At 36.4% G+C, this 26,996-nt stretch overlaps 1 protein-coding gene across 2 annotated transcripts in view; it reads left to right on the top strand.

Moving 5' to 3' along the window:
• The window catches only part of LOC150085233 (neurotrimin-like), a 219,484-nt gene that overhangs the window by 166,919 nt on the left and 25,569 nt on the right, over window positions 1–26,996 (top strand). For both annotated transcript variants that reach the window (XM_090373928.1, XM_090373927.1), the window contains exon 3: window positions 24,387–24,597. In XM_090373928.1, the coding sequence (XP_090230054.1) occupies window positions 24,387–24,597 (211 nt within the window). The remainder of the gene's footprint in view (window positions 1–24,386; window positions 24,598–26,996) is intronic.

Below are 26,996 nucleotides of genomic sequence, written 5' to 3'. Positions count from 1 at the left end.
CAGCAAATGAATGAACTTCCAGAGGAAAGAAGAAAATAATTTAAAAAAGAAAAAAAAAAAAGCCCAGTCGACATCAGAAGAAAACCAAAGTGAATTATCTGCTTCACTTTTTACTGATTAAAATCTAGTGAACTCATTTATATTGCATGTGTCTTAGTAATGCATTTTGTCTTTTCATTTAGCAAGAGAAGAATGTAAGAAGTATTACATTTATTTTCTGGTTATTTAGTAGCCTGTTTTTTCCTTCTTAAATTTTCCTGTTTTGTCCACCAGCTGCGAGAGATTTACATTTAATGCGAATAGTTTTAACTCGCTCAATGTTCTTGATTAAGCTATATACATAATTAAATTCGTTCACTATAAGGAATTTGAAAAGGAAAAAAAAAAAAAAAACAGACAGCAGAAAAAGAAAGAATTAATAGTTAGGAATGGTTATATACTTTAAAAAGCTATTTCCTTAAAATAGCCTTTAAGTATATAACATGGCAAAGAACAATGCTATTGTAAATAAGTCAAATTACAAAACCGAATTTAAATCAGTTCTCAGGCCGGATGTTTTCTTAATATTTCATCATGAATAACTGCGTATCTCCCCTTATTGTGAATACAAAACGTTTAGAATTTAAAAATTCTGAAAGCCATTTCAGCAATCCAAGTTAGGGATGTCACTAGAAGAGAATTTAAATTTCGGTTCTGTCTCTGAAGGTATCCACACTCTTTTTAAATTTTTAATTACACTGAAATTAATTATAAACTCTTAAGACATGCCTTAAATTAAAAATTAACAGCGTAATTAAATTAGCCTACTTTCATTGCAGGTTAACAAGCATCACAATCAGTTTACACTTGGCATGTTTTCGTTCAAGAAATAGTTTTGATTCTGAAGTTTGTTCTGTCTTGAATTTTATGTTAGTACTATCTCTTATTACTGTGCAGCGTGAAGAATTTAATTTATTCATCGTTTATGTATTATAAAAGAGCAAATCTAGTCAAGTCTCTGCAGTTAGATGTATTTGAATGTCTTGTAAATTTTCTTCCGGATCTATGATACAAATATTAAAAATGTACAGTGAAACCTCCCTTAACGGACACCTTTCTAAAAAGGAAACACCTCTTGTTGCGAACAGAGGCTTGGATTCCGGCCAGAAGTATCAGAAATTACATGTTAGACGACCTCTCCAAAATGGACACTCTCTTTACTGAGGCGCACACTTTATCCACAAATGATATCCACGATAAATCTCTTTTACAAAACTAAAACAGTATTGTGTGACTAGAGTACATTATAATATAAATCACAATCTCTCTAAGTTCCAGGTGATAGAGGATAACTGCAAGTTTTTATCCACCGATCGAAAAAGTGTAGTCTGAAGTAGATGGCAGTATGATTGCAGAACTGCAATCATGGGGGGATTTAAATTTACCAACTACGAGAAGACACAATTCGCGCTTTGCTTCAACAAACTGCAGTTTGCAACTGTTATTATGCATAAATTTGGAACACGATTTATAAATAAACCATCGAGTAGACCTTCACTTCTTCAATGGTAACGAAAAATTTGAAATTATGTTGGTAAATTTTTCCACCATGATTACAGTTTTGCGATTATGATGGAATCTGTTGCAGCATGCGCAATTTCTGTTTAGTAAATAAGAACTTGAAGATGTCTTCTGTCACTTGTTAGTGGTTTCAGATTTGGATCATGTACGCTATTTTCCCACAATAACGTTTTACTTTTGAAAAAGAGGTTTGTGATAACCTGTATATTATTCTTGTAACGTGCAGGTACACGGTGTTCCTGTATATTCGATAAAACTGTATCAGATGCTTCTCGTTACTTTTATAATTATTTTATAGACAATAGTGTCCAACTTTTTGACCGAGGAACGATGACAATTTTCACATGCCCTCACATACGACTTGCTAAATTAGCATGCATATAACAAGTACTATTAAATTATTAATTGGTTAATTATTATTATTATTATTTGTTTTAAATTATTTCTCATAAGTTCGGGCTCATAAGATCTCGAGGGTAATCAGTAGTTGATATTAGTATTTCATTTTTTTATAAACTGGCAGTTCTGGAAACCTGGTTATCTAATAAACCTTGTCATGTGTTAGTTCCTCCCCCAACTTCATCATTAAAATTACCACACCGCTGCTTCCAAGTCGAACTTCAATAATTTAACCGAAAATATAAAATTGGATTTTTGATTTCATTACATGATCCCCACCAAATCAATTTAAAGCAATTTAAATTGATTTGGTGGGGATCTCTTAAGAGCTTCTTGCCCTTACAACCAGATGGCGACACAGGTAAAATAATTAATGGCATTATCAATGAACGTTAATGTTTTAATTGGAGCATTTTGATAAACAGCTTGCTAAACAACGACACTGAAAAAAAGGAAATATTCTAAAAAAAAATTAATGTTTTTCCCAAAAAGACTGTCAAGTTTGAAAAGAAGCTAATTTTAAAAGACGTAAATCATTAATTTGATATCAATGTTAGCGCATGCGCAATTGATATTTCTTGTTTGCTGCTAGTACTCTATACTTCGGTGTTTTGCTATTAAAATATTTAAGTCTTCCAAGTAGAAAAATATATTCATTAGAATTACTCCTTCTGCTTCACTGCTAATAGTTCCATCTTTTTTTTATGTGTAATCCTCTTTGTGAAGAGATTTTTGCCTGAGTAAATAACATACCCCATCTGAAGTCGTCCAAGCCCACTTAAATTTTCTCTCTCATTCCACATCACTGAAACCATAAATAAAAGAAAAAATCTCATTAATACTTCATTACACTATGGAAAACATTCATTATAGTATAATTAGTTCTTCTTAATTTTAACTTTGCGCTCCTTGCAAAATCATGTGCTCTTCTCTTCATTAAATAATCAATTAAAATATTTGGAATTTGGAAAGCAAATATGCAAAGCACGAATTATTTTTTATCAAGAAACTTTTAATAAATATAGAGGGAGCTAATATACGTTGTATTTGCGCCCTCTATATTTGTCATTGTGTTGTGAGTTTCAACAAGTCACGTGACCTTTGTGGTAACTTATTTCTATTTTACTAAGTGTTTCATATTTTGGTATATTTATAAAATTAAACATTTTAAAAGAAATATTTAAGAAAATTTAAAATTCTCAATTATTTCAAATTATTATTTTACTTTCAATACTATTTTATTATGAAATATAAAATATATTTTTAAAAAAGTGCATACATGCCATCTGTACCATCACCGTGACGAAAGAAAGACGTGTCCGACATGTACAATAATTTGTTTCTTTATATTCAGTACTTGCAGTATGAGTCTCTTATTCATTTATTTATTATCGTATCTCTGTGTAAACTTTGCTGTGATCCGCCATTTCTCTTTTCATTTAATGTTCGCATTTAAGATTCAAATTAATAACTAAACTTTTGCATTCATATATCTGCTAGTGAGTAGGGAATTGTTCTATTTCGTCCTTCAGAATAACTACGACAGAGAAATAAAATTAACATTTTAATAAATGAAATGCATTAATAACGAATAGTAGAGCATAATGTCTTTCATAAAGCAAGGAACTGCGTGAATTGTTCTCTTGATTAATATTAAATATACACGAAAACATTATCATTGTACCACTAGAGTGTGCAGATAGGGACTACAAGAGATATTGCTGGCAAGCACGTTGCTTAGTGTATACTGAGTGGGCAAAATATTAGAAATCCTTTATTTTAACTATAAGAACTGTTAGGGATAAATTTAATAGTAATTTGCAAAGATAAAATGATAGGAGTGAGACTCAGTAGCTGGAACATCAGTCTGCGCACGTTTTGCACATATAAAATAAGATTTTCTGCGTGTAGTTCGCGACTAAAGTCGTTTTAGTGACTTGGCGCTGAACAGTAATGAACTGGCACGAATCGTAGCAACACAGTGTACGGATTATTGATCGTTCGCATGGATGAAATGCGAAAGTGATAATGTTATTAAGGGTTGTTGGGGAGCCCATTGCTATTCTGCGTTAATAAAATAACATTATACCTTGAAATTAGGACACGTAGCTCGGCTCACAGTTATTATGCATCAATATGTCGTCCTCTAAGGTGGGCGATGCACAAAGTGTGAACAAATCGATGCGCCTTTGTTTCTAAACGCTAAGCAAATCGATGTGCAACATTCTGTAACCAGCGTCTGGTTGTTGTGCATGGATGACCTCGTTCTTTTTACACCTTTTTTTTTTTTTTTTTTTTTTTTGTTATAGAACCTGAATATTCTCGGTGAGTGACAGCCTCATATAAAATAGAAAGAACTGGAGAAACGTGATTGTTAGAATACTGTTGGGGAAGCATATTTGCTCTAAACTAGCGACGCAGTCACGCTAGAAATTGTCGCTTTTTGCTGTGAAGGAAACTGTCCCACATGACACAATCTACTTATTCTAATACGATCTACTACGTTACACTTCAAATACTGCCTGTCACATGTATCCCTAAAACTGACAACAGCTAATTGATGGTATATTATAAAAACTGCTAATTAAAACTGTGAGTTTTAAGTTACGTAAATTTATTATTGATTTTACTTCTTTGTGATATTTTCATACTTATTTATTGAGGAAACTAATAAAAAAAGTCACACTGCAGCCATTATCAATGCACTGCAGGATAGAATACTCCTCAACTTCCTGTTGAGGGAAAAGATAAACTGCCACGCTGGTCCAGTGCAGGTTGGCAGATACGCAGTATTTAGCAATTAAGGTGCTTGAACCGCGGTCTACTCAAAGAGTGTGTGCTACTGAACTCCTGCCCCTGACCACTCGGCTACGGAGTCCTTGAGGGAAATAATATCATATAGTAATTTTGTTGATGTAATTTTTCATATTTTAAATTAGTTTAGTTAATTACGTTTATAAACACGTTTCTCAGAAACGACACGTGATATATTATATTTTTGACGCTTTTGAGTATTTTTAATACGTTAGTACATATACGTAAAGCGCCTACTGTCTTCACCATCTCTCTCTGTCTGGTTGTCCGTCTGCATGTAATGACGGACATCGACTTACAGTAGATGGAATTTCATAAAATTTTATATTCGAATCTGTTAGAACGAATTGTCGAGATTTCCCAAATTTTGGTAAAATTGGACCAAAAGAAATCCGGCAGTTATTATTATTATTATTTATTTTTTTTTTTCGTATCATATATGCTGTCCATGTGCAGTACGGTGTAGTGAAACACTGCGTATTATGTTTGTTGCTGTGCGATTATCGGAGGATGCGCAGAAACGAAATGTTCAATTCGTACATAAGGCATTGCTTTTCACAGAGGAAACTAAGGCCGTGAGGCAGGTCTCTTAGACTGATGCATGTGACGCCAAACATGCTGGGAGAAAGGAACTGTCTGAGATGTTGAAACCGATGCGAGATCTAAGTGATAATTTAATGATTTTGAAATTATGTATTTCGAATGATATCGTGAATTTCTGTTAATGTTTTTCTCAGCTGTTTTCTGTCTTATAGTTCTGCTATCAAAGTACCAGAGTTTTAAGAGATGAAATGACACATGCTAATGTCTTATGTTCTCTTTATACTCGGTCACGATTGCATCAGACAAGTCAGAGAGGTTTGCAACTAAGCATTTGATATGAATATTTATTAGAAAACCTTTGGAGCATAAAGACAAATAAGACTCCAGAAGATGATAGCATATATCCAGTAATTCTGAGGGAGGCCGCCAGGGAGTCTATTGAACAACTGAGGTTAATTATGAGGGCATCTTTAGACTCGGGAGAGTTCCTTTGGATTGAAGAAGCGCCAAAGTATCGTCAGTACATAAAAAGGTTCTAAAAGTCAAGTCGATAACTATAGACCGATCAGTCTGACTTCAGTGGCAGGGTAAACCTTAGAGGCATTGCTTTTTTTTTTTATGAAAACCCCAATAGAACCTATAATACTTAGTACCGTGCTTGCTTGGGTTGGAGGTTGAGAAGACGAAAGAAGATATTTGTTGACATGAGACTTGAACTTCTGTAGACTAATTTTCAGGAAATACGTACGGAGGAAGGTTGTTCCAGAAAACGGCAGTTGAATGAACAAAAGGAGGAAGATGAAAAGTTGGTTCTGTGAGTTTGAAGTTGGACAGTTTTTGCAATGCCAAACAACAGGAGGTTGAGAATAGCCATAAGATAAAGACTCCATTGGAGAAGAGACAACCACCAAGTTGTGATCTGAGGTGCCTAAAGGACCACTCACTTCGACCGTGTACTTAGAAGGGTTGTTTGTGAGAAGAAGATCAAGTGTGTTGGCTGTATGGTTAGGATTGTTCCGTATTCTTGTAGGTAAATGAACAATCTGTGCAAGGTCATTAGTAAATGCAAAAGCCTCAGCATCTCGACTAGCTGGATCGGTGTGACTAGAAAACGGAAGCCAGCTGGTATTGTGAACATTAAAATCACCAAGGAAAATTACCTTGGTGATTTTCCTTGGTGAATTTTCTTGCTGATTCGGAAGCTTCCTAAAGAGTAACCAATAGGTATAGGTATGTTGAGGGTCAGACGGCTCCGGGGATTTCTCCCATCTCTGCGTATGTTCTATGTATCGAGTGACAGTACCCTGTCTATACCAGAGGTATTAAAAATAATGCATGGGTCATGTGGTATGTAGTTTGTTGTTCCCATTGTTCATCCGGCCTGTTGGCCGCCGTGCCCCTAGTGGGACCCGGCTTTACCATACCTAGCGACGGTGACGCCGGCCTTGTGTACCAAGAGACTAATTATACTCTGGCAGGTCCTGCCACTTACTTTCCTGGGATTTCGGTGGCTAGGACCTAAAATAAAGGTTGGAGAGATCGCGGTTGATTTAGATAAAATTGCATTTAGAAAGCGCTGCGTGGGGTTTTATGCTGAAAAAGCTATTTCTAGAGGTTTTAATTACCAACAGTTTCGGTCCGGTGTAGCGACCGACCTGTGAACACCGTTTTAGAGCTGTACCCTCGAAATGTAAGGTTGGATTTCGCCACGATGTTCATCACAACCTCAAAAGCCATCAGTCGTACTCCATGATGGAAGAGATGGGGAAGGGTTGACTGGAACTTAGCTCTGGAGACTAAGCATGGGTTCCACCACTTCTAGCCTCCAATAAGCAAAGTGGTGATATTGGACCGGTTGATGAGAGTTTTCTACCACCTAGTACTGCCTGGTAAAACAGAGGGGGCGGCATTCCTCCATGTGGTGGGGGCGCCACACCCTCGACCCCTGCTTACGTTGGTTCACACCTGGGTGGTCACCCACAGTGTGCTTGTGCATGGAGGTTAATTACGAGTGCAATCCAGAGCACTGTGGCATTCTGACACACACAACATAGTTTTGTTATAATTTATCTGGAGGTCGCTATTCTCCAAGTGTAAGGCTTTGCATCAGCATTAAAACATAGTTGCCATTTCTCTGACCATCTCTGAAGTCTATTCAATTCATCCTGCAGGAGCGCTGCATGTCACTGGTCACTAACGACTGTTCCAATCTTTACATCATTTTCAAATTTTAAGATTACGCCTTCTATCCCTTCTTCAACGTCATTTATGAAAATGAGAAACAAGAGGGGTCCAAGAACCGATCCTTGAAGGTCCCACTCCTGCCCTTATACCAACCTGAAAGATATTTATTAATCACAGCCTCATTGTAATAATAAATAAGTTAAAATTGGTGTCAAATAGAAATTTATATGATCACATTATATCCAAAAGGTTGAACTTATTCGTAATAGGTTACTTTATTCTTTGAGGTGCACATCTTCGAGATTAGAACTGTGATTGCTATTTGAATTAGCGATTAAATCCCTAAACCCTGTGTCAGATTTCTTGAGAGGGGCAATGGGCTCCTCTCAAGAAGTCTTTGCCTTGCAGAACGGAGATATAATATAACATTCCTTTTAAATAGATTAAGAAAAGGAACACGAAAAAAAACGAACACCAAGTAATAGCTGAAATCAATTCTAAAAAGGCTTCAATTTGAATTTAAAAAAGCGAAGATGTTATCGCATCTCGAAATTGAATAAAGTACTTCCTCTTTTGTGATGGCTTAACCAGATGCTCGTCAATGTCTCTGGCACCTCAATTGTATTACCAACGCAGTCCATTAGTAAAAATGTGCTTACACAACAACAGCTATTTACCTTGTCCTTGCTACAATTACTTTTCACAGTGTGAAGGATTGGAAGTTGCACTATTTGTCTGGCAATTGTCGAACTTACTTCGTACTCGTGTTTTGTTATCAGTGAAATGTTCCGAATTCTCAACACAAGATATCCATTGAATTACTCCCCAGGAAAGGTGAGGTCAATAGAATGCAAGCGAGTTTGTTTACATAGCGCTAACTCTCCAAAGAAAGTTGTCATGACAGCTAATTTTGTCACCGAAGTTCCCTTTTATAATTGGGTTTTAGCTTTCCAAACATAGCAGAGCATTTAACGATGCCAAAATCGTAACAGATGTTTTATTTTACTTGTTTTTTGACGCTCCTTACGCATTGTAAGAAGAAATGTCTACCAAGAGACACTCCAACTGCAAACAAATCCATTCGGACTTAAGAGACACTAATAAATCTAAGCAGAAGTTTCGGGTTTGTTGATATTTTTATTTATAAAAAGTATTGTACAAAAAAGATACTATACCGTATTATGCAAACTGTGTAATACTGCCAGAAAAGTGTTATGATATTATATTGTTTGTAAAAATAAATTAAAAGTAATAATCTAAGTTTTGTATAATATAAATAGCATATTTTATTAATCATTTTAAAATAAAAACAAGTTTAACTATGCTTTGTTTTGTTTTTATATTTGATTAACTCCTTTTTCTGATTTTTTTTCAAATTTCTTTAAAAAATTCTCATTGGTTTGATAACTATTTATCCTTAAATTACGATGGTATGTATCTATTTTTAGGGACATTAAGGATATATACAGAATGCACCGAATTTCTTCACGCGTCTGTCCGTCTGCATGTAATAACTCGGCTCCTAGCAGATGGATTTTCGTGAAATTTAATACTTGGACCTTTTTAAAAAAGATTTGTTGAGTCATTTCAAATTTATTTGAAATCAGACCAACAGAAACCCGGAAATTATAAAATACTCGACTCTCAGTGGAAGAATTTTTATAAAACTTTATAATCGAACCTTTTAGAAAGATTTCAAGAGCCATCCCAAATTTTAGTATCATCGCACCAATAGTAATTTTGCAGTTATTTCTTTATCTGTCTGTCCGTTCTTATGTAATAACTCATTCTCGATATATGCATTTTTATGAAATTTTATATTTCTCTCGTTTAGAACGATTTGTCGAGCCTTTCCAAGTAGGAGGAATAAATAGGCAATTTGGCAGATGCGCAGTAACTGAATTTTCTCGGTTTGCCCATAAAAGACGTAGCTTCTTGCTCTTTTTTTTTTGTTATAAATCATGAATTATTAAAATCTGCTAAAGCACCTAAAATGCTCAACACAAGATATCCATTGAATTACTTCTAATTGACTTGATCGCACTGCATACACTAACTATCTAGTTAATATCAAAATTAACCCACCAATTTATAGACCAAATCGAATAAAATAAAATAACCAGTGCAACATTTCTGTCTTTATTTACTTATTTATTTCAAGTACTGCACTCCTATTTATCCAATCCCTTCCTATAATTAGATAATTTAAACAAAACACAAAAAAAATTCGCCACCAAATCAACTGACTTTCAAAAGGTCAAAGTAATTCTTACTTGGTGCGCACTCATCTTATTTTACTTATCAATTTCATTTAGTAACTATAATTTTAATGTATAAAGGTAAAACACTTACTCACCTATTTTATTTAATAAATTTTCATTTAGAAATTAAAAATGGTACTAAATGAAATATATAAAATTAAATTAATAAATTAAACGTATGTGTAAAGCTAATTTACAAATAAGGCTAATTGACTTGATGGAAATAAAATTTAGTAATTTAGAAGACGTTTTATTTAGCACCCTTTTTACTCTCTAAATGAAAAATTGTTATATAAAATAGTTGGGTAAAAATCGTATTTTTGAAGCTTTATACATTAAATTGATGTTACTAAGTAAAATTGGTAAGTAAAATAAAGTGAGTGCGCGCACCCGAAGTAAGAATTGTTAAGTAAAATAAGGTGAGAGTGCGCACCCGAAATAAGAATAAACTTTGACCTTTTGAAAGTCAGTCGATTTGGTTGCGAATTTTTGGTTTTGTTTATTTTGTTATCATTCATCGCTTTTACTCCTCGAACGTTTCTAAGTGATTGTCGCATTTTTAAATTCGATTCTCGTAGATTTGATTTCCTGAAGTGAGGAGAATTTAATCAATTACATAAGGTCATAAGATTGGCTTACTCCTTATGTTAATTGATTTTTAATTGTCTGCCATCCTACAGAGCATATGACGATCGATGGATACTTTGCTAACATGCTCAATGACGTTCGCTGGCAAGTTCGCCTATGTATTTCTTGTGTCATTTGAAGACCGCTGCAGTTTCCAATTGCCTTTAAATGAAGAAAGGAACATATGCCTTGGGAATGCTTGGGATCGATATTAGAAAAGTAACTGTGAGAGACGGAATTTGCTTGTTTATATGAGGCCCTAATGGTAACATTTGCTATTCATGTGACGCAAATGTTAAAGCAAAATAGTTAAAATGACTGTCAGCTAGAGGAAGTAATGTAAATGATTATATATTACGATATTTAAATGCGGTCCATTTTCTTTGTTGGCACGGTTACAATGTACCATTTAAAACAGCTTTTTCTTTTATATTGCGAAATAATTGCAATATTTCGCTCACAGCATTCAGATGCTGTTGATTAAATTCAATACAATATATTTCACCTAAATACGATATTGGTGTTTCGAAATTTTGGACTTCGATCGATTTCGATTTTGAATCAATCGATGATTACATTGATTCTGTACTTAACCCTCCATTCTGCAATTTCTGAGCTCTTTCCTATCAAGTTCTCTTCCGCTAATCGTAGTAATTTCCCTCGCTGGAGGTCGAACAAGCTTGTGTATTTAATTAGTCGCAAAACTTACCTCCGCAAAACTGAAAACTAACTTTAGCTACTTTTTCTTTTCTTCTCTTAAAGGCCACCTTAAGAAAATTACTAAATCTCAATATTCTCATTATCTTCACTCAGTTGAAGCTGAACGTACTAGGAATTTCAACTCGAGACCGTTTTGGTCCTATCTCAAACGGCTGTCGAGATCTAGAATTCTTATGTTAAAGAATGATGCAAATATCTCTATCAACTGTCCTCTTGGTATTGCTAATATTTTTGCTACCCATTTTTCGAAACTTTATTCTCCTGAACAGCAACGTTCTATTCCCTGTTATTTTTTGAATATAATACTAATGACAGTTTTGATAGAGTGGTTCTAGCTACTGATGACGTCCAGTTAGCCATTTCTCGGCTTGAAGATTTCACTGTTCCTGGTCCTGATATACTCCCTCCTCTTTTCTTCAAGAAAAGCAGTTCGTCTTTAGCTCCAGTTCTTACAAATCTCTTCAGTTACTGTCCTCTTCATGGCTGTTACCCTTCAGCGTTCAAAGAGGCCTATATTATCCCGGTTTATAAAAAAAAAAAAAAAACAGGGTGATAAAGATATGCCTAATAACTACATATTACTATACTGAATACAATTGTAAAATTTTTGAACTCCTACTTTACACGTATCTTAGTTCTTGCCTTCACACCCTTTTATCAATAATCATCAGTATGCTTTTCTTCCCAGGAAATCAACTGTTTCAAATCTTGTCTTGTTCTCTCATTTCCTACAAACTAATTTGGACAAAGGAAATCAAATTGATTCGCCTTTCTTTGATATTTTACATGCATTTGACTCTGTCCACAACGACCGTCTGCTGTTCAAGCTTTCATCTTATAGTCTACGATCCCCTTTTCTAGATTTTCTTGATCCCTTTACAAGATTTGCTTAGAAATCGTAAACTATCCGTAATAATTGATGGTACTTCATCAATTCCGTTTACTGTTTCGCAAGGTGCTCCTCAAGGCTCACCGTTGGGTCCCATTCTTCTTCATTGTTTATACTAATGATCTGTCAACCTTATTTCAGCCCGTTAACGTTGAGTGGCAACTCTATGCAGATGATATTAAACTTTACAAAGTTATTTGTTCTTCAACTGACAGCGATGAACTTCAGTTCTGTCTTCATTTTCTTTCACTCCCCAATAAAAATAAATTGTTTATAAACCCGTTAAAATATAAATTATCTCATTTTCGCTGGAATCGTGCGGTTAGATCCTTCGTCCTTAATGATTACTATATTGGAAACTCTCTAATTGCAAGTACTGATTCGTTCAAGGACTTAGGTGTCCTATTTTTATCTAACCATCCCTCTTCCCATGTTGATCATGTAATATCTCAGACTTCTAATCTTCTTGGATTAAGCGTTCTTCCTCTATTTTCAAGGGTGAAAAAATTATAATTCTTCTCTACAAGCAGCTTATACATCCCATTTTTAATCACTGTGATATTATTCGGTCCCCACAACAAGAATATCTTTGTCACAGATTTGAGAGAATTCAAATTAAATTCATTAAATTCTTATGGTATCGAAATCGCATTGTCATTCGCCGTCGCAATTATAGAGCTTTGTGTGGTCGCATTCCTCTTCACTCTAGACGACAACTCCATGGGTCTCTTTTTGTCTACAATATCATAAACTATGTTATCGATTCTCCATCTCTTTTCGAACAAATACCTTTCACTGTACCCCGTTTGGATTCTCGTTATAAAATTAATTTATCACTGCTTGTCCCTCGTACTCAACACTTACTTGGTAGTCCTCGGTTTCGTTTCCTTCAGATATTGAATAATTCCAACATTGATTTTACACTTAATTACAATTGCTCCTCACTCTGTTTTCTTAATCTAAATTTTGTATATATTTTAATTCTAGTTTTGTATTGTTTATTACTGTTTTGTATTGATTCTTTTACTCTCAGAGTTCTCACCATTCTTTAGGGTCTGTGTGTCCTGTGTGTGAGAAGTCTGTACTTAAACAAATAGTAAGATAAAGTTGTCCGAAATAATGGTGTTACTGTACAATAGAAAGATTATTGTATATGAATTGATTGCTAAATTATGTATTGTTAATCGTTAATAAGAGGTAACGTATATACAATATCGAAAACAAACGTTTCTTTTAAGTGCTATTACGTTGTTGGTGTGTGTTAAGGTAGTGGATCATAACCATAATTTAGGGATAACAGGTAGCGGTCTGTAGGATCCATTGCTTCCCTTAACATAAGTAAGTATATGCAATCTATCCCAGAGCCCTTACTTTCTTTCAGGCTCCAAAATGTTTTCTAGTAGACAGTCCTCTGCAATTTACAATCGCTGATTTTATGTTATTCACGTTGACTAGTTAGGACTATATTCTCAAGTGCCTACTTCCCTTTACCCCCTATAAGCATCTAATGTGTTGTACTCAAAAAAATATCAGTTCTTTTCTAGGAATGGAATATTGGCTTCTGAGATTTCTGAACATAACACCTTGGAAACGTATGATAATCTTTAGGAACCTTAACTCACCTATTAACTGGTAAGATAGATACTGGTGACATCGAGACTCCTGATCCACCTAGGCTCCTAGAAGAAACATATCCTAAATTTCAGCCATTACTCATCAACCCGGATAAGCTGTCTACGTATTTTCCAACTAACACAAGTGGATCCAATCGATATGCTAATTAATCCAAAATGTTATAAATAAATAATCTATTCTAGAACCTTGTAAATTAGCTTCTTGTAAATTCATAAACAATTATTTCGTAATCGCAAAACTAATTTTAACTATATTGAATTACTTGTTGCATATTTGAATATATTTCTCCAGTAATTTAAGTGGGAATTTCAATCCGTATATGTGTTCGCCATATTTCTTGTAAATACTCTGCTAGCCGTTGGCCATCCAATGATGTCACCACTTTAGATTTAATAGACAAATCTTAATAATAATAATAGAACAGTTTCTCCTTGCTGCGATGGAATTTCATTCTGTATATATTGATGTGAAATACCAACTCAGTTCACCAAACAACAGCTGGATTATTAATGAAAATTTCCGCATCCATGATGTAAGGTTTCCATCAGATTTACACTTTCCTTCTTTAAATTTATACATGTGTAAAATTCCTTATCTCCTTTCTTTGTTCTTTTAACCAGTGACCTTTCTATAAATGCTTGAATAACTTAATTACAAATATCACTTAATTCGTGAAATATAAATTCGATGAACGATGTTTACTCTAAGTTGTGCACAAACAACACTTAGTATTCTTTGTGCACAAACAACACTAAGTTACAGTTACAAAAAAAGAGACCTTCCTATCAAAAAGTGACCAGGGACCCACTTTAAAATAACGATGGGCTCATCTAATTATAGAATCTCCTGGTCTTCCACAATGTAGTCAGTAATGGAAATTTAAATAGAAGAAATTCGGTAAAAACACCTGTGTGTATTTAGCTGTAGTATATATAGACAGGGCTAGAAAAGACGCTAATGAACTGAAATACTCTGGACAAAGTCGAAGCTTTCTTTTCCTTTGTTAAGCTTTCCTTTCGGTTTGAAGATAGTAAAGTAGTGTTTCCCTAGAGAGAGAGAGAAAGAGTAAGTTGTGAAGCCAATTCATTTCAACTATTCTAAAGCAGATCAGTTTGCTTTCAGACTAGGCTATGTTTTCTTAGTAATTTCTCCTGCTTTAACGTAGAGGGTTAGCAAAAGGAACCTGTGGTCGGATTATCTCCGCTTGCCTCTGCCCTTTATAACAAGGCAATGCGGAAGGAAGGTCTCTGCTTACTTATTTATTCTCGTTATCCTTAATTTCACAAGAATAATCAGCTTTCAAAGCGGATTATTATAATCGCTCAAAATGCCTCCAGGCAATGCAGTTTGCGAATATTACTTGAATCGATAGGACTAACTATCAAAAAATAAATAAATAAAATAATAATAGTAAATTAATAAATGAAAATGCACACACGAGGTACATACCGTATTTACTCGGAGGATATTCTTCATTTTTAAAAGCAGGCAGGATAAAATTTTTAAAAGAAGTCCAATACCAAGGCAACTCTTCGTAAAGGTGAAGTAGATGCTGAATTGAAACGCTAAGTTCATGTTAAAAGGACTTTTTCTCTATTAAACCAATAATATTTACTCCTGTTTCACAACACTATAGTTCCAAAAATTGAATCGGATTTTTAAGAGATCCCTATTTTTATGAGGATCTCGGATTGTCAAAAAATAAAAAAATAAAAATAAAATAGGACTTGCCTAAAAGGGTTTTGAATTGTATATTGTAAGACTTCTTCGAGTATAAGACTCCTTTAAAAGAATTGGGGGAATAGGTACACACGAGGTGTACTACACACACGAGGGTACACTAATTTGTAGTTTGAACGGTTGATATCTTCTTTGATTGAACTATGCCAAGAAAAGATTCATTGTAAAACGTAATAAGAGCAAGACAGAAAAGAGAGAGAGAGCCATTTAACTGTTAAGTAAAAAAAAAAATAAAAAATATATATACAGTATATTACTAACTACAGGAGCTCGGAAATTTTATTATTTTGATGATACACAGAGTTTATTTCATGTTATGGTTAGGGGAATCTTCAATTTATATTCAGTTAAGCAACAGCAATTTTAAGGCACGTAGCTGCTGGGATTTAGCGATTGGTTAGCTTGTAGCTGTAGAATTTCATCTTCTCATCATATTCTGTTTGCATGCTTGGGTTTGCTTATTAAAGATTGTTGAAATTTGCTAACAGCATCTTCTTTCTCCTTTCTAGCAGAGGACAGTGATAGATTAACCATGTGTAGTTGCACTCAGACTCCAAAAAAACAAATCAAAATTATTTACATACTTTAATAGTGCAAATAACATTAATTTTGGATACGCATTCAAAGCTGATTAAGCTTCCAAAACCGTGTGCGGTGATAAATGACTTCCGCATCTTTGTTTAAACTTTATATTAATTATACCGTTTATGTAATACTGCTAAATCTTAAGTTTTTAATTAATGGTAAACTGTAATTTAAAATCTGAATGTATGTTTAATGTACACCGAGTGGACAGAAATAATGGGATACCTAACTAGTAACTGGTAGGCCACCTTTCGCCCGGATAAGGACAGTCACACTCCGAGGCATTGAGCACACTAGTTCACAAAATCGTTCCACAGGTATTTCCATCCATGCTTGCTGCACCGCTATCTATAATTCTGTCGCATTCCTGGGTGGAGGATCCAAAGTTCGAACGGACTTTTCCACAGCATCACAAAGGTACTTCACACGGTTTGTTTCCGGTGAAAGGGAAGGCCATTCCAGGGTGGTGAAATCTGAGGAATGCTCTTCGAACCATGTTCTAGTCACTACGGCTCTGTGGGGAAGCGCATTTTCTTGCTGGAAGAGTCCATTGCCCTGTGGATGCACGACGACCATGAACGGGTGCAGATGGTCTACAAGACTGGACATGCAACCTGGACCGTTCAGAGATGCGTCTAGACGTACTAGAGATCTCAACATGTGCCGGTTGAACACGCACCAGACCGTTACCTACTGTCCACCTGCCTGAACAGTTCCTTGTTGACATGATGGGCGCATAGCTTCGTGCGGTTTCCACCAGATACGCACCCTCCCGTCAGCTCGAAATAACTGGAAACGGGACTCATCGTATCAGGAGACATATCTCCAATTATCGAAGGTCCTGTGCTGATGATCTTTCGCCCAGTTGAGTCTTATGTCGTGGTATTAACAATGAGACTCTGGCGGGTTGTCGTCTACCATAACCTATTGTGGTCAATGGTCGTTTGATGGTCTTAGTGGACACGTTTCTGGCACCTCCCTCGTTGAAGCCGGCGGTGATTTGTGCCACTGTCGCGCTCTGGTTGACTGAAAAAATGCGAGACATACGTCGACGGCCACGTTCATCCACCACCCTTCTCCTCCCACCCACAGCACTGTCCACGATGAGATGTTTTGCCCAAAATGGCGTATTCCCGATACCCTCTTGATACTGTCGAATGGGGATAGTGCAATTTCTGTACCACCTACGCGATAGAGTGAGTGACTCATGCGCCGGGCATTCACTATCATCCCTCTTTTAAACTCGGTTAACTCACGACGTCTATCCATACTGACATCGAATTACCGTCTACGTGAATGCAGTGTACCTATGTACCTGCCAAGCGGTGGGTTCGTCCACTAGAGAAAGGAGTGACAGCGTCGTGTTGCCCAGGAACTAGGTGTCTTATGAATCCCTTGATGCACCTTATTTTAATAATTTCATTTATTAGATTCAAATACTGCGTGTTTGAAAGTTTCCTTATATTTGTGAATTTTAGAGTTGCTTCATAAAATCATAATTTTATTAAAAAGCTTGATTTGTAAGTTTTTTTTTTCGCTAATAATAATACTGATAAGCAGTGTCTTGCAAATTCATAGTCCTCATGATGTATTAGTTTCCTTAGCGACAGTTATTTAACTAAGAAACAAAACAAACAGCACCACCAATAAAAGAAACAAACAAAAAAAAAAAATCTTAAGTTCTAGATGGTGTTTCTCCGTTTCTAATTGAGCCTGATTGGCGACAGTCGAAGATATCCGGATGGTCTCACTGAAAGCTATCCAGACAAAAAAGAATCTAAGGATTTGCTACTTCAGTAGCAATTATTTATATCGTGTCAGTAATTAAATGATCGAAGAGTTTAGATAACTTCAAGCCACAAAACAATCATGGAATTGTAACTTACATTCCATTTATTGTGAACTTAAACTTTGCACTTAGTTTAATTGGTACACTTTAATTAATAAAACTTTACTGCGTCTACTTACAATTTTAGTTAAAATTAAAATAACAACCACGAAACATGCGAAACGTTTCACTATAGAAGACTGGAGGAGGAGGAGACATTTACAAACATTACGTCACTGAAATTGCTTACGTTTTGCACGTGCAATTGCGTGTTTAATTTCTGCTTACAGCGCCACGCACATTTTGAAGCTCAGAAATGACTGAATAAAAAACATGGAAATTTTAAATTGCTTTTTGTGCGTTTGAGTTTTGCTTTGTACCTTTTTTTTTATTTGAGCCGAATAAAATCGTTGAAATTGGAATGTTCACTATTTTTTTTTTTCTAATAGCACAAAGAAATAAAAATGTTTAGAGACAATTTGAGAATATGTCAATAAAAGTCTAGTTCATCTGATTACAGCATAAACGAATTTGTGCTCAATGGTTGAAATTAAAGGACATGCACTTGCAAACGATGTTCATAATTAAAAAGGAATTAAAATTGTTTATTTTATAATTTTTTTTTTTCAATGCAGCACCAAAAGTGAAAAAAAAATGCAATTATCAGGCACATTTAATATGTTGATGTCTAAAATTTAAGCAGCAAACAGAAATACACTTTGCTGCCACTTTATTAGGTACACCCCTGCTGTGCACACAAATGGTTTATCCCACAACGTTGCAAGCCACATGACCACAGTTGTGGATATAAATGCAGCAGCAGCAGAACAACCTTTCTAGTATCAGTTAAGCGTACAAACTGTAGCAAGAATGGGGTAAAAGAGTGCTCTAACGGACTTCGAACGTGGCATGGTAGTAGGTGCAAGACGTGCTGGACAAAGCATCTCTGAAACGGCAGTTCAGTTTCACGCACCACAGTTTCAAGGGTGTATAGAGAATGGTGCAACCAACAGAAAACATCCTCTGAACGGCATTCCTGTGGAAGAAAATCGCTTGTTGATGAGAGAGGTCAGAGGAGGATGGCTAGAATTGTGCAAGCAAACAGACGGGCCACAATGTCGCACATCACGTCAAAATACGGCGCCTCCATAGCCAGGTGGGCAGGAGCAGCAGTGCGTAGCACACGCTTCTTGATTAGACCGGGGTTCGAGCCCGTGACCACCAAATACGGAGGATGCAGAAAGGTCAGGAAATGACCACCGCATATCCCCGGAGCAATATGGCCTTAGTTGCTAATGCTCCTAAAAAAACAAATAACAACATAACGTCAGAATACAACCTTGGTGCGCAGAACAAAATATCGCAACGGACCACTAGTCGCACTTTGTCGCGAATGGGCTACAACAGCCGACGGCCACATCGCGTACCTTTGTTATCAATGAAGAACAAGAGAGCACGCCTCCTGTGGGCACAGCAACACTAGCACTGGACTATCGAGGATTGGAAAACAGTTGCTTGGTCTGACGAGTCGAAGTTCCTGGTGCATCATGTTGATGGAAGGCTCAGAATTTAGCGAAATCAACATGAATCCATGGGCCTGTCATGTCTGACGACTTACGTGTAAGGTGGTGGCGGCAGTGTTATGGTGTGGGGAATGTTTTCTTGGCACACATTGGGTCCATCGATACCCATAGATTCACGTCTGAATGTCACATCGTTGCTGACCAAGTGCATCCGTTAATAGTGACAGTTTATCCTCAGTCAGATGGTTACTTCCAGCAATATAATGCGCTGGTGCACAAAGCCCGAATCATTATGGAATAGTTCCAGGAACATGACAATGACTTTTCTTTGCTGCAGTGGCCCGCTCAGTCCCGTGGATCTCAATCCTATTGAACATCTTTGGGATAAGCTGGAAAGGGCTGTTCGCTGCAGGCCTACACCTCCGTCGAATCACAAGGAACTGCGTTACACACTGATGTCTACATGGTACTCCATTACACACTGATGTCTACATGGTACTCCATTACACACTGATGTCTACATGGTACTCCATTACACACTGATGTCTACATGGTACTCCATTCCTGCACAACGTTTTCAGCATCTTGTTCAATCCATGCCTAGACGAATTCAGGCTGTTTTTAAGGCTAAAGGAGGCTCAACACGCTATTAGGTAGGTGTAGCTAATAAAGTGACAGCGCAGTGTATGTTCTTTCAGCTTTATGGATTTTTATATTTTCTTAGTTAAAAAATTAGGAATTATTTGCGACCATTAGATTGAGCCCCGAGGTGTTAGTATATTATGTTTATAAATTACATCTATTACGCAATTGCTGTAAAATACAACTATGTTCGGTTAGTATGTTTTCCAGGATGAAAAACTCTTGATTCCCGAAGCAAAAGGGGAAAAAAAAAAATGCGATTTTAGAATGAGAACAACTCCGTCTTGATGTTAAGAAAAAACAAAAGCTCATAAAAGCTTCCCACGTTGAAATAAAATTCGAATGAGGACTAGTTGTAGTAACGGTTCTTTGGAATTTTCTTCTGAGATTACTTAAAGCATAAAATTTTTTATCACCGATAGTACCTATTGTAAAATAGCGTAATGTAGATTCCAGTGTTGGCAATTTTATACTTCAAGAAAATCAAAGATGTCATTTATTCTTATCCGAAACTTACGGTAGATCATGTCCATGACAAAATAGATGTTTTCAAAGTTTAATGTAAGCTCTGTTTCAGCTACTAGTGATCACATTTTGAAAATGTGTTAGATTGTTTCAGGCTGAAACAAGTTGCCCAATTATCATCGAAATATTTAGCCCCATTTGAAATAATACGCTGCACAAATTAGTTCTTATAGTTTGAGCATAAACTGCCTAAATACACTTCGACGAATATTTCCCATAGTCCTAAGACATCTTAATGAATTTTTGAAAAAAAAAATAATATAAATAAATATTAAGAAAATATGTTTATTCAAGAACGAATTTCAAATTAATTTTTACACTATAAAGCTTCATGAAATAATAATGATAAAAACGTATTCAATAAATGCAGTTTTCTAGTGAAGTATTTTAATTAGTTTATTAGAATACAAAGGATAATTTACTAAATAAAATTGCCTACGTTTCGGATTTCAATATTGAAATCCGAAAGATCCAGGACGAGACTTTTCTTCAATGAATAAATCTGTATTCTTTAAACATCGAAGTAAATGCCCATTGAACCTGGCTTGACTTTAACTTTCAGAACTAACGAAACTTTGACTTATTTCCTGATGATTTAATCTGCCTAATTGACATTCAAAATTGAAATTGAGTTTTATTTTGCATTGTACATAGTGGCATTCTTAATATCGAATAATTCGTAACAGGATTGTGACGATATACAGACCAGACAAGATTCTCACCACAAAGTGCAGCTAATATTAAAGTCTCATTCTGTTACCACACCCCTCCCACCCACAGTGATGGTTCTAAACAATAAAATTTATTATTAAATTTTCCTGTGGGAATGGAGTTTCATAACACCCTATATATATTATGGATGTAAGGAGAGTCAGAGATGAAGGATAGGAAAGTTGTTGGCCTAGACGAGGGATCATTAGCAGTGGGTCCATTTTTATTCATCATCATTACTAACGTGTGCTCGGTGGCGGCAGAATGACAAAAAAAAGAAGAATAAAAAAACTGAAACTACTGTTTGAAGATGGTTATCTACTATGTCTACTGGTAATTACACTGGCGACTGTAGATGAACTTAAACGACACTTGAGAAGTGGCAGACAAGCACAGAAATAGAAGGTGGAAAGATTAAACGCTAAAAGAAAAAACAGAGAAATTGAGACTACAATTAATAGCAAAGATGAAAGAGATTACGGTATGTATGAACTGTTGCGAATTCAGGTCTTATGAGATAGAGAAAAACTTGTTTATTTTCTGTTATTTTGGATTTTTTCAATAAAAAGTTCTTTTAGTCGTTGGTGGGAATTTTAATTGGATACGACAGGATTATCCAATGAAAATTCAACTGTCAACTTGCTTTGCGTTTTACTTTATTCAACAAAATTAAGCAAAATTTTAATAGAAAGGAGTCGAGGTTTTTATTTAATCTGTTGCAGAATGCACTGGACACGTTCTTCTCGGAGAAAAGTATGCGTTATGCATCATACTAATGGATATCGTACTAATGGAAAGCCTATTTAGTCATTTCAAAATGCAGTATTCTAGGGAAAGGAACCTGGCTTGGTATGATGGGGATGCTGAGGACCATATAGTCGAGGCATATAAAGGAATTGGGATTATGCATCAAAGAATGTATTTGATGATAAGGTCCGGGTTATGGAAGTTGGAGATCTACTGTGCGCACAAAGCCGAATATGTTTTCATTCGAGTGGCATTAAAGTGAGGCAAGAAGGTGAGGTCTTTGTCCCAGGTGACCCCCAAATCCTTATGTTGGGTGACTTTTTTTAACTGGGGAGTTCGCTATAATGATATTCACATCATTGGTATTTTTCTTCTTGGTGATAGAGAGCTGTAAAGTTTTCTCTTTGTTAATGGAGAGCCCATTCGCATGAAGATAATTTTCCAGTTCATGTATCTGTCGGTTGGAGCTCACAGTAATAGACTGGAAAAACTGGGAGAATTTTGCGATGATGAAGAACTTAATATCATATGCATAAGTGGTAAAATTAGTACGGTTTGCCAGGAAGGGTTCTAAATATGCGGCGAAGAGGGCGGCAAAGAGAACGCCCCCTTGGGGGAGCCCTCTGGAGCAGAGAATGCGGTGATTATGGTTCTGATTTCTGATCCATAGGGTCCTGGACTGAAGGAGTTTCCTAAGGAGAACTAGGATGTGGCTAGAGATTTTGAAGTAGGTGCACAGTAGGTGTACTTCTTTCTATGTAGGTGTACATAATGCATGGGTGGACAGATTGTCAAAGGCCGCCTTAATGTCGAGGAACACATATCCAGTTGCTCTTTGTTGCTTAAGGTACTTCCAATTCTGAACAGTGTGTCCATGAGATTGGTGATCGTGGATCGTCCATCCATTATGGAGGTATGGAGGTTTGTGGCCGAACATGTGATGGGTGAGAGTTGGAAGTATGGCTTTTTCCAAGATTTTGAGGAAGGTGCATCCTACGGAAATTGGTCTGTAGTCATTAGGCGATTTTGGGTTAGACTTTTTTGGAACTGGAGACACATAATATGTGTTCCAAATGGCAGGGTAAACTCCTGTTTCGAGGATGGAGTTGAATGCTTTAAGCAAGAGGTCTAGGTATATACACTGCATAGTTTAATCATGAAAGCAGGGAATCCATCCTGGCCAGTGGTAGACTAGTTGGAAAGACTGTTGATGACCTCAGTAGGGCGTTCCTTTGTGATGGCTGTTTTATCCAGTGATGCCTGGTTAGCTGCTGAGTTAACTCGAATAAAGGGGTTTAGGGCAGGTAGGGGCTTAGTTTCGAGCGAGTTAGCCCACGCGAGTAAGTGTCAGTGGTAATGGGGACTGTTGGTTCTTGTTGGTGTAGATTCTTTTCCCAAGTTTCATTCTGTGTGCAATCCAATTGTTCTGTGCCTTCCACCGAATGCGTAGGAAGCGTGCCCGGTGTTTTTTATAGAGCTGATAGTCGGCTAGATCCCGTGTCCTTTGCCATTTCCTGTATAGTTTCTGTTTCATTATGAAGGCGAGTTTTGCGTAGCTGGTAAACCAGTTCTTAGTTCTGGAAGACAGGCGGACGGATTTGGAGGCCCCTTCACGGTCGATGTCTTTTAACAAGTTAGTTAAATTGGTAAGCGTTTGATCAGGATTGCTAGCAGCAAATTTTTTCCAGTCTGTAGCTTTTAGTCTTTGAAGGATGATTTGAGGTTGCATATATTTTAATGAGAAGATCTTGAGTTGGGATTCTTTATGGTTATGTTGTTCAAGTTGTCGGCGAAAGCATAGACTTTCATAATCAAAGACAATTGGGAGGTGATCTGATGCAAACTTAAAAATCGGCGTTGTGAGAGTGAGATGGTCGAGGTTAAGGAATAAGAGGTCGAGGTTTTGATGTCGTCTTGTAGGTTGCGTATGAGTTAGTCTAAGGCAAAGAGATGAGAAGGAGCGTACGACGTCCTTCATAGCAGCTTCGTGTCTTGGGAGGACATGTCGAAATCTCCTAAAACAAAGGTGAGCATGTGAGGCTTGAGGTGAGTTATAATCCAGATAGTTAGCTCATCCCTTGTGTCGGGATTATGATGAGGAGGTAAATATACAGCTACAATTTGAGTCTTCACTTCTTTTGATTTCAACTTGAGTCTTCACTTCTTTGACTTCAACTTGAGTCTTCACTTCTTTGACTTCAACTGGAGTTCTCACTTCTTTGACTTTAAAAATTGTAGAAATGGCTTCAAATGCAGGGGAGTCGCATAGACGTTGAATCTCACGTATGAGATTATAAGAGTGAGGAAAAGAAAATATCTAGTTAAGAATTTCAAAGATAACGACAAAAAAAAATTGGAATCCATTTGTATTAAAAAATTGTGTTTAAACCAATCAAACATGGATTGTGCGAAACATGCTTATTGATTGATTTAATTCTTATATATTTCACTAGGTGTCGTGGATACGATTACGAGATTTTCATCTCCTCACAGTGGGCCTATACACTTATACTAGCGACCAAAGATTCCAGTCCGTTCACAGGCAATATTCCAATGACTGGGCTCTACAAATCAAATATCCACAGCCCAAAGACGAAGGCATTTATGAATGCCAAATCAGTGGGGATCCTGCAATAAGTCATTACATACACTTACGGGTAGTAGGTGAGTAAATATTTATATAATGTTTACTATAATGTTTAATTGCCAACATTCTACTTTTGTTTTTGCTTCTTTGTATCACGTAACTCTAGCAATGCAATTTCAGTTTACTTTTGGGACATTTTTCACCACCCAGTGCTTCGAAATGCGAGTTATTAACGGCAATGTTCAGAAGTTTCTCATTAATTACCAGAAGTCTTTTTGAAATAATGTATTTTGGGATATTAATCCAAACTAAAGATTTTTTTTCGCACAGACGTTCTGCTTATCTTAATTCCCAAAGAAATAAAATGTAATTGGAGTTCTACAATCGTTAATGGTTTCCTTTTGGAAGTTCAATTACTTTTACAGTTTGTAATTTTCTTAATGGAAATCCATTAGAGTAGTTTAGTTTGATTCGAGCTTCCACAGGAGAATAGAATATTCAACAGCTCAGTTAGTTTTATTTTCAATTATCACTGCACAAACGTTATAAATTAGCCATACAAATGCTGTAAAGAACAGTATATCTAAAAAAAAAAGGAGAATAGTTTTGTGTTAATTACGAAGAACAGTTTGATGTAAATCTTGAAAACAATCTTTTTTTTTTTTTTTTTTTTTTTTGAAAATCCCAAACGCAAAAGTTATTTGAACCTACAGTGCTTGGTACCGTGTATGAGTTGAAGGTTGAGGAGCTGAAATAAGTTACTTGTTCAGATTAGACTTGGATCTATAGGTTGTAATTGTCAGCAAATACATGGGAAGGAAGGTTGTTCCAGAAAATAGGTTGGTTCTCTTAGTTTGAAGTTGGACAGGAAAAAAGGTTCGGATGGTTTGGAAGAGAGAGAAGCGGATTTATAGAATCTAATTCAGAAGAACAGTGCCAATGGAAGTATCTGAATAAAAGGCATTCAGCAGGAAAAACAGCGTAAGCTTAGGAGCAAAGGTTTTGAGAACAAGTGGAGAAATATCATCAGGACGTAGAGCTTTCTTGGCATCAAGATTTTTCAAAATTCTTCCGACATCCATTTGACGGAATACCACAGGAAGCGTTGAATGGAGTGTACTTTGAACCGTAGAAAGTGGTTAAACAAGATCATCAATAGAAGAGTTAGAATAAAAGTAGGACGCTCGCAGGTCGGCTTTATCTTAGCTGAGGTGGCAGTAGAACAATCGGGTTTTACAGATGTGGGACAAGAGGCCAGAATCCTCGACTACCGTTAGGACAAGAAGTAAGTTTCCTACTACTAGCCTGTTCAAATGGCCAGGAGAAAAGGCTCCATTGGAAAAGAGACCATCATTGAGTTTTAATCTGAGGTGCCGAGAGGAGCACTCACCTCGACCGTGTACTTGGAAGGGTTTCTTGTGAGAAAAAGATCTAGAGCGTTGGCTGTGCGGGTAGGATTGTCGGGTATTCTTGTAGGTAAATGAATAGTGTGTGCGAGGTCATTAGTAGTTGCAAAGCCTCACGATCTCGAACAGCTGGTTCCGTGTGAAAAAGGAAACGGAAGCCAGATGTAGCTGTGAACATTGAAATTACCAAGAAAAATTGGACTGGAGAAAAAAATCAATTTTCAAAGAAAGGAAGTCAAAGAGTTTCAAGTGATTAGTGGGGTTGGGAGAACGATAGAGACAACAAATTAATTTCGCAGAATGCAGTAGAGGGATTTTAATTCGGAGAAGATCTAAATGAGGAGATTCCGAATTATTAAGTCTCTTACATGTAGTATCGGAGCAGACATATGCACAAGTACCACCTTTGTGGTACTTGTGCATATGTCTGCGTTCAGCGAATAATGAGAAAATCTGAGACGAGCAGCGGTTGAATCAACCGATAATTGTGATTCTGTGAGAAACTGAAGTGTGGCTTGGCAGACTGTAGGTGGAAATGGACATAACCAAGACTTTGGGAGCATGTTCTCTTGATCACAGAAAGGTGATAAAAGTTGATATGGGCATATGTCTGGAAATATTTACCGCCTGTTTTCTGTTTTTCATAGAGTTTAGGTAAGTATGCCTGCAAATAAGTAAGATGATCGGTAATTTTGAATCATTCGCTTATCTGACATCATTATATATGCATGCAGATTTTGGAACCAATTCATCTACTCCTTCCAGTTAAGGAAACTGTTCTTAGCCTGAACCATCTGTTGTTGTATTCATCAGTTTTCCTGATGTAACCTGTCAATAAATCAGCATTCCTATTGTTATGTTTAACCTTGACCTTGGATAACTGATACTCGCATGCTGAAATGGCAGACTTTCGTTTCCGTTTTGGGCGAGCGAAAGGGAAAAGCAGTGAAACTCAACATCTCTGCCTGGAAGCGACCTGCAATGACCATATCCACTCAACGATAGGTTTGACGCTATCTAATTGGCGTCTTCGAGTGACGGGATATCTTCGCCTCTTACTGCTGACTGGA

This window comes from Mastigoproctus giganteus, chromosome 5 (genome assembly GCF_048544385.1).
Source record: "Mastigoproctus giganteus isolate SK-2022 chromosome 5, ASM4854438v1, whole genome shotgun sequence".
Taxonomy (NCBI): domain Eukaryota; kingdom Metazoa; phylum Arthropoda; class Arachnida; order Uropygi; family Thelyphonidae; genus Mastigoproctus; species Mastigoproctus giganteus.
Note: the sequence above shows the minus strand (reverse complement) of the source record. Positions and strands in the feature narration are given on the sequence as shown.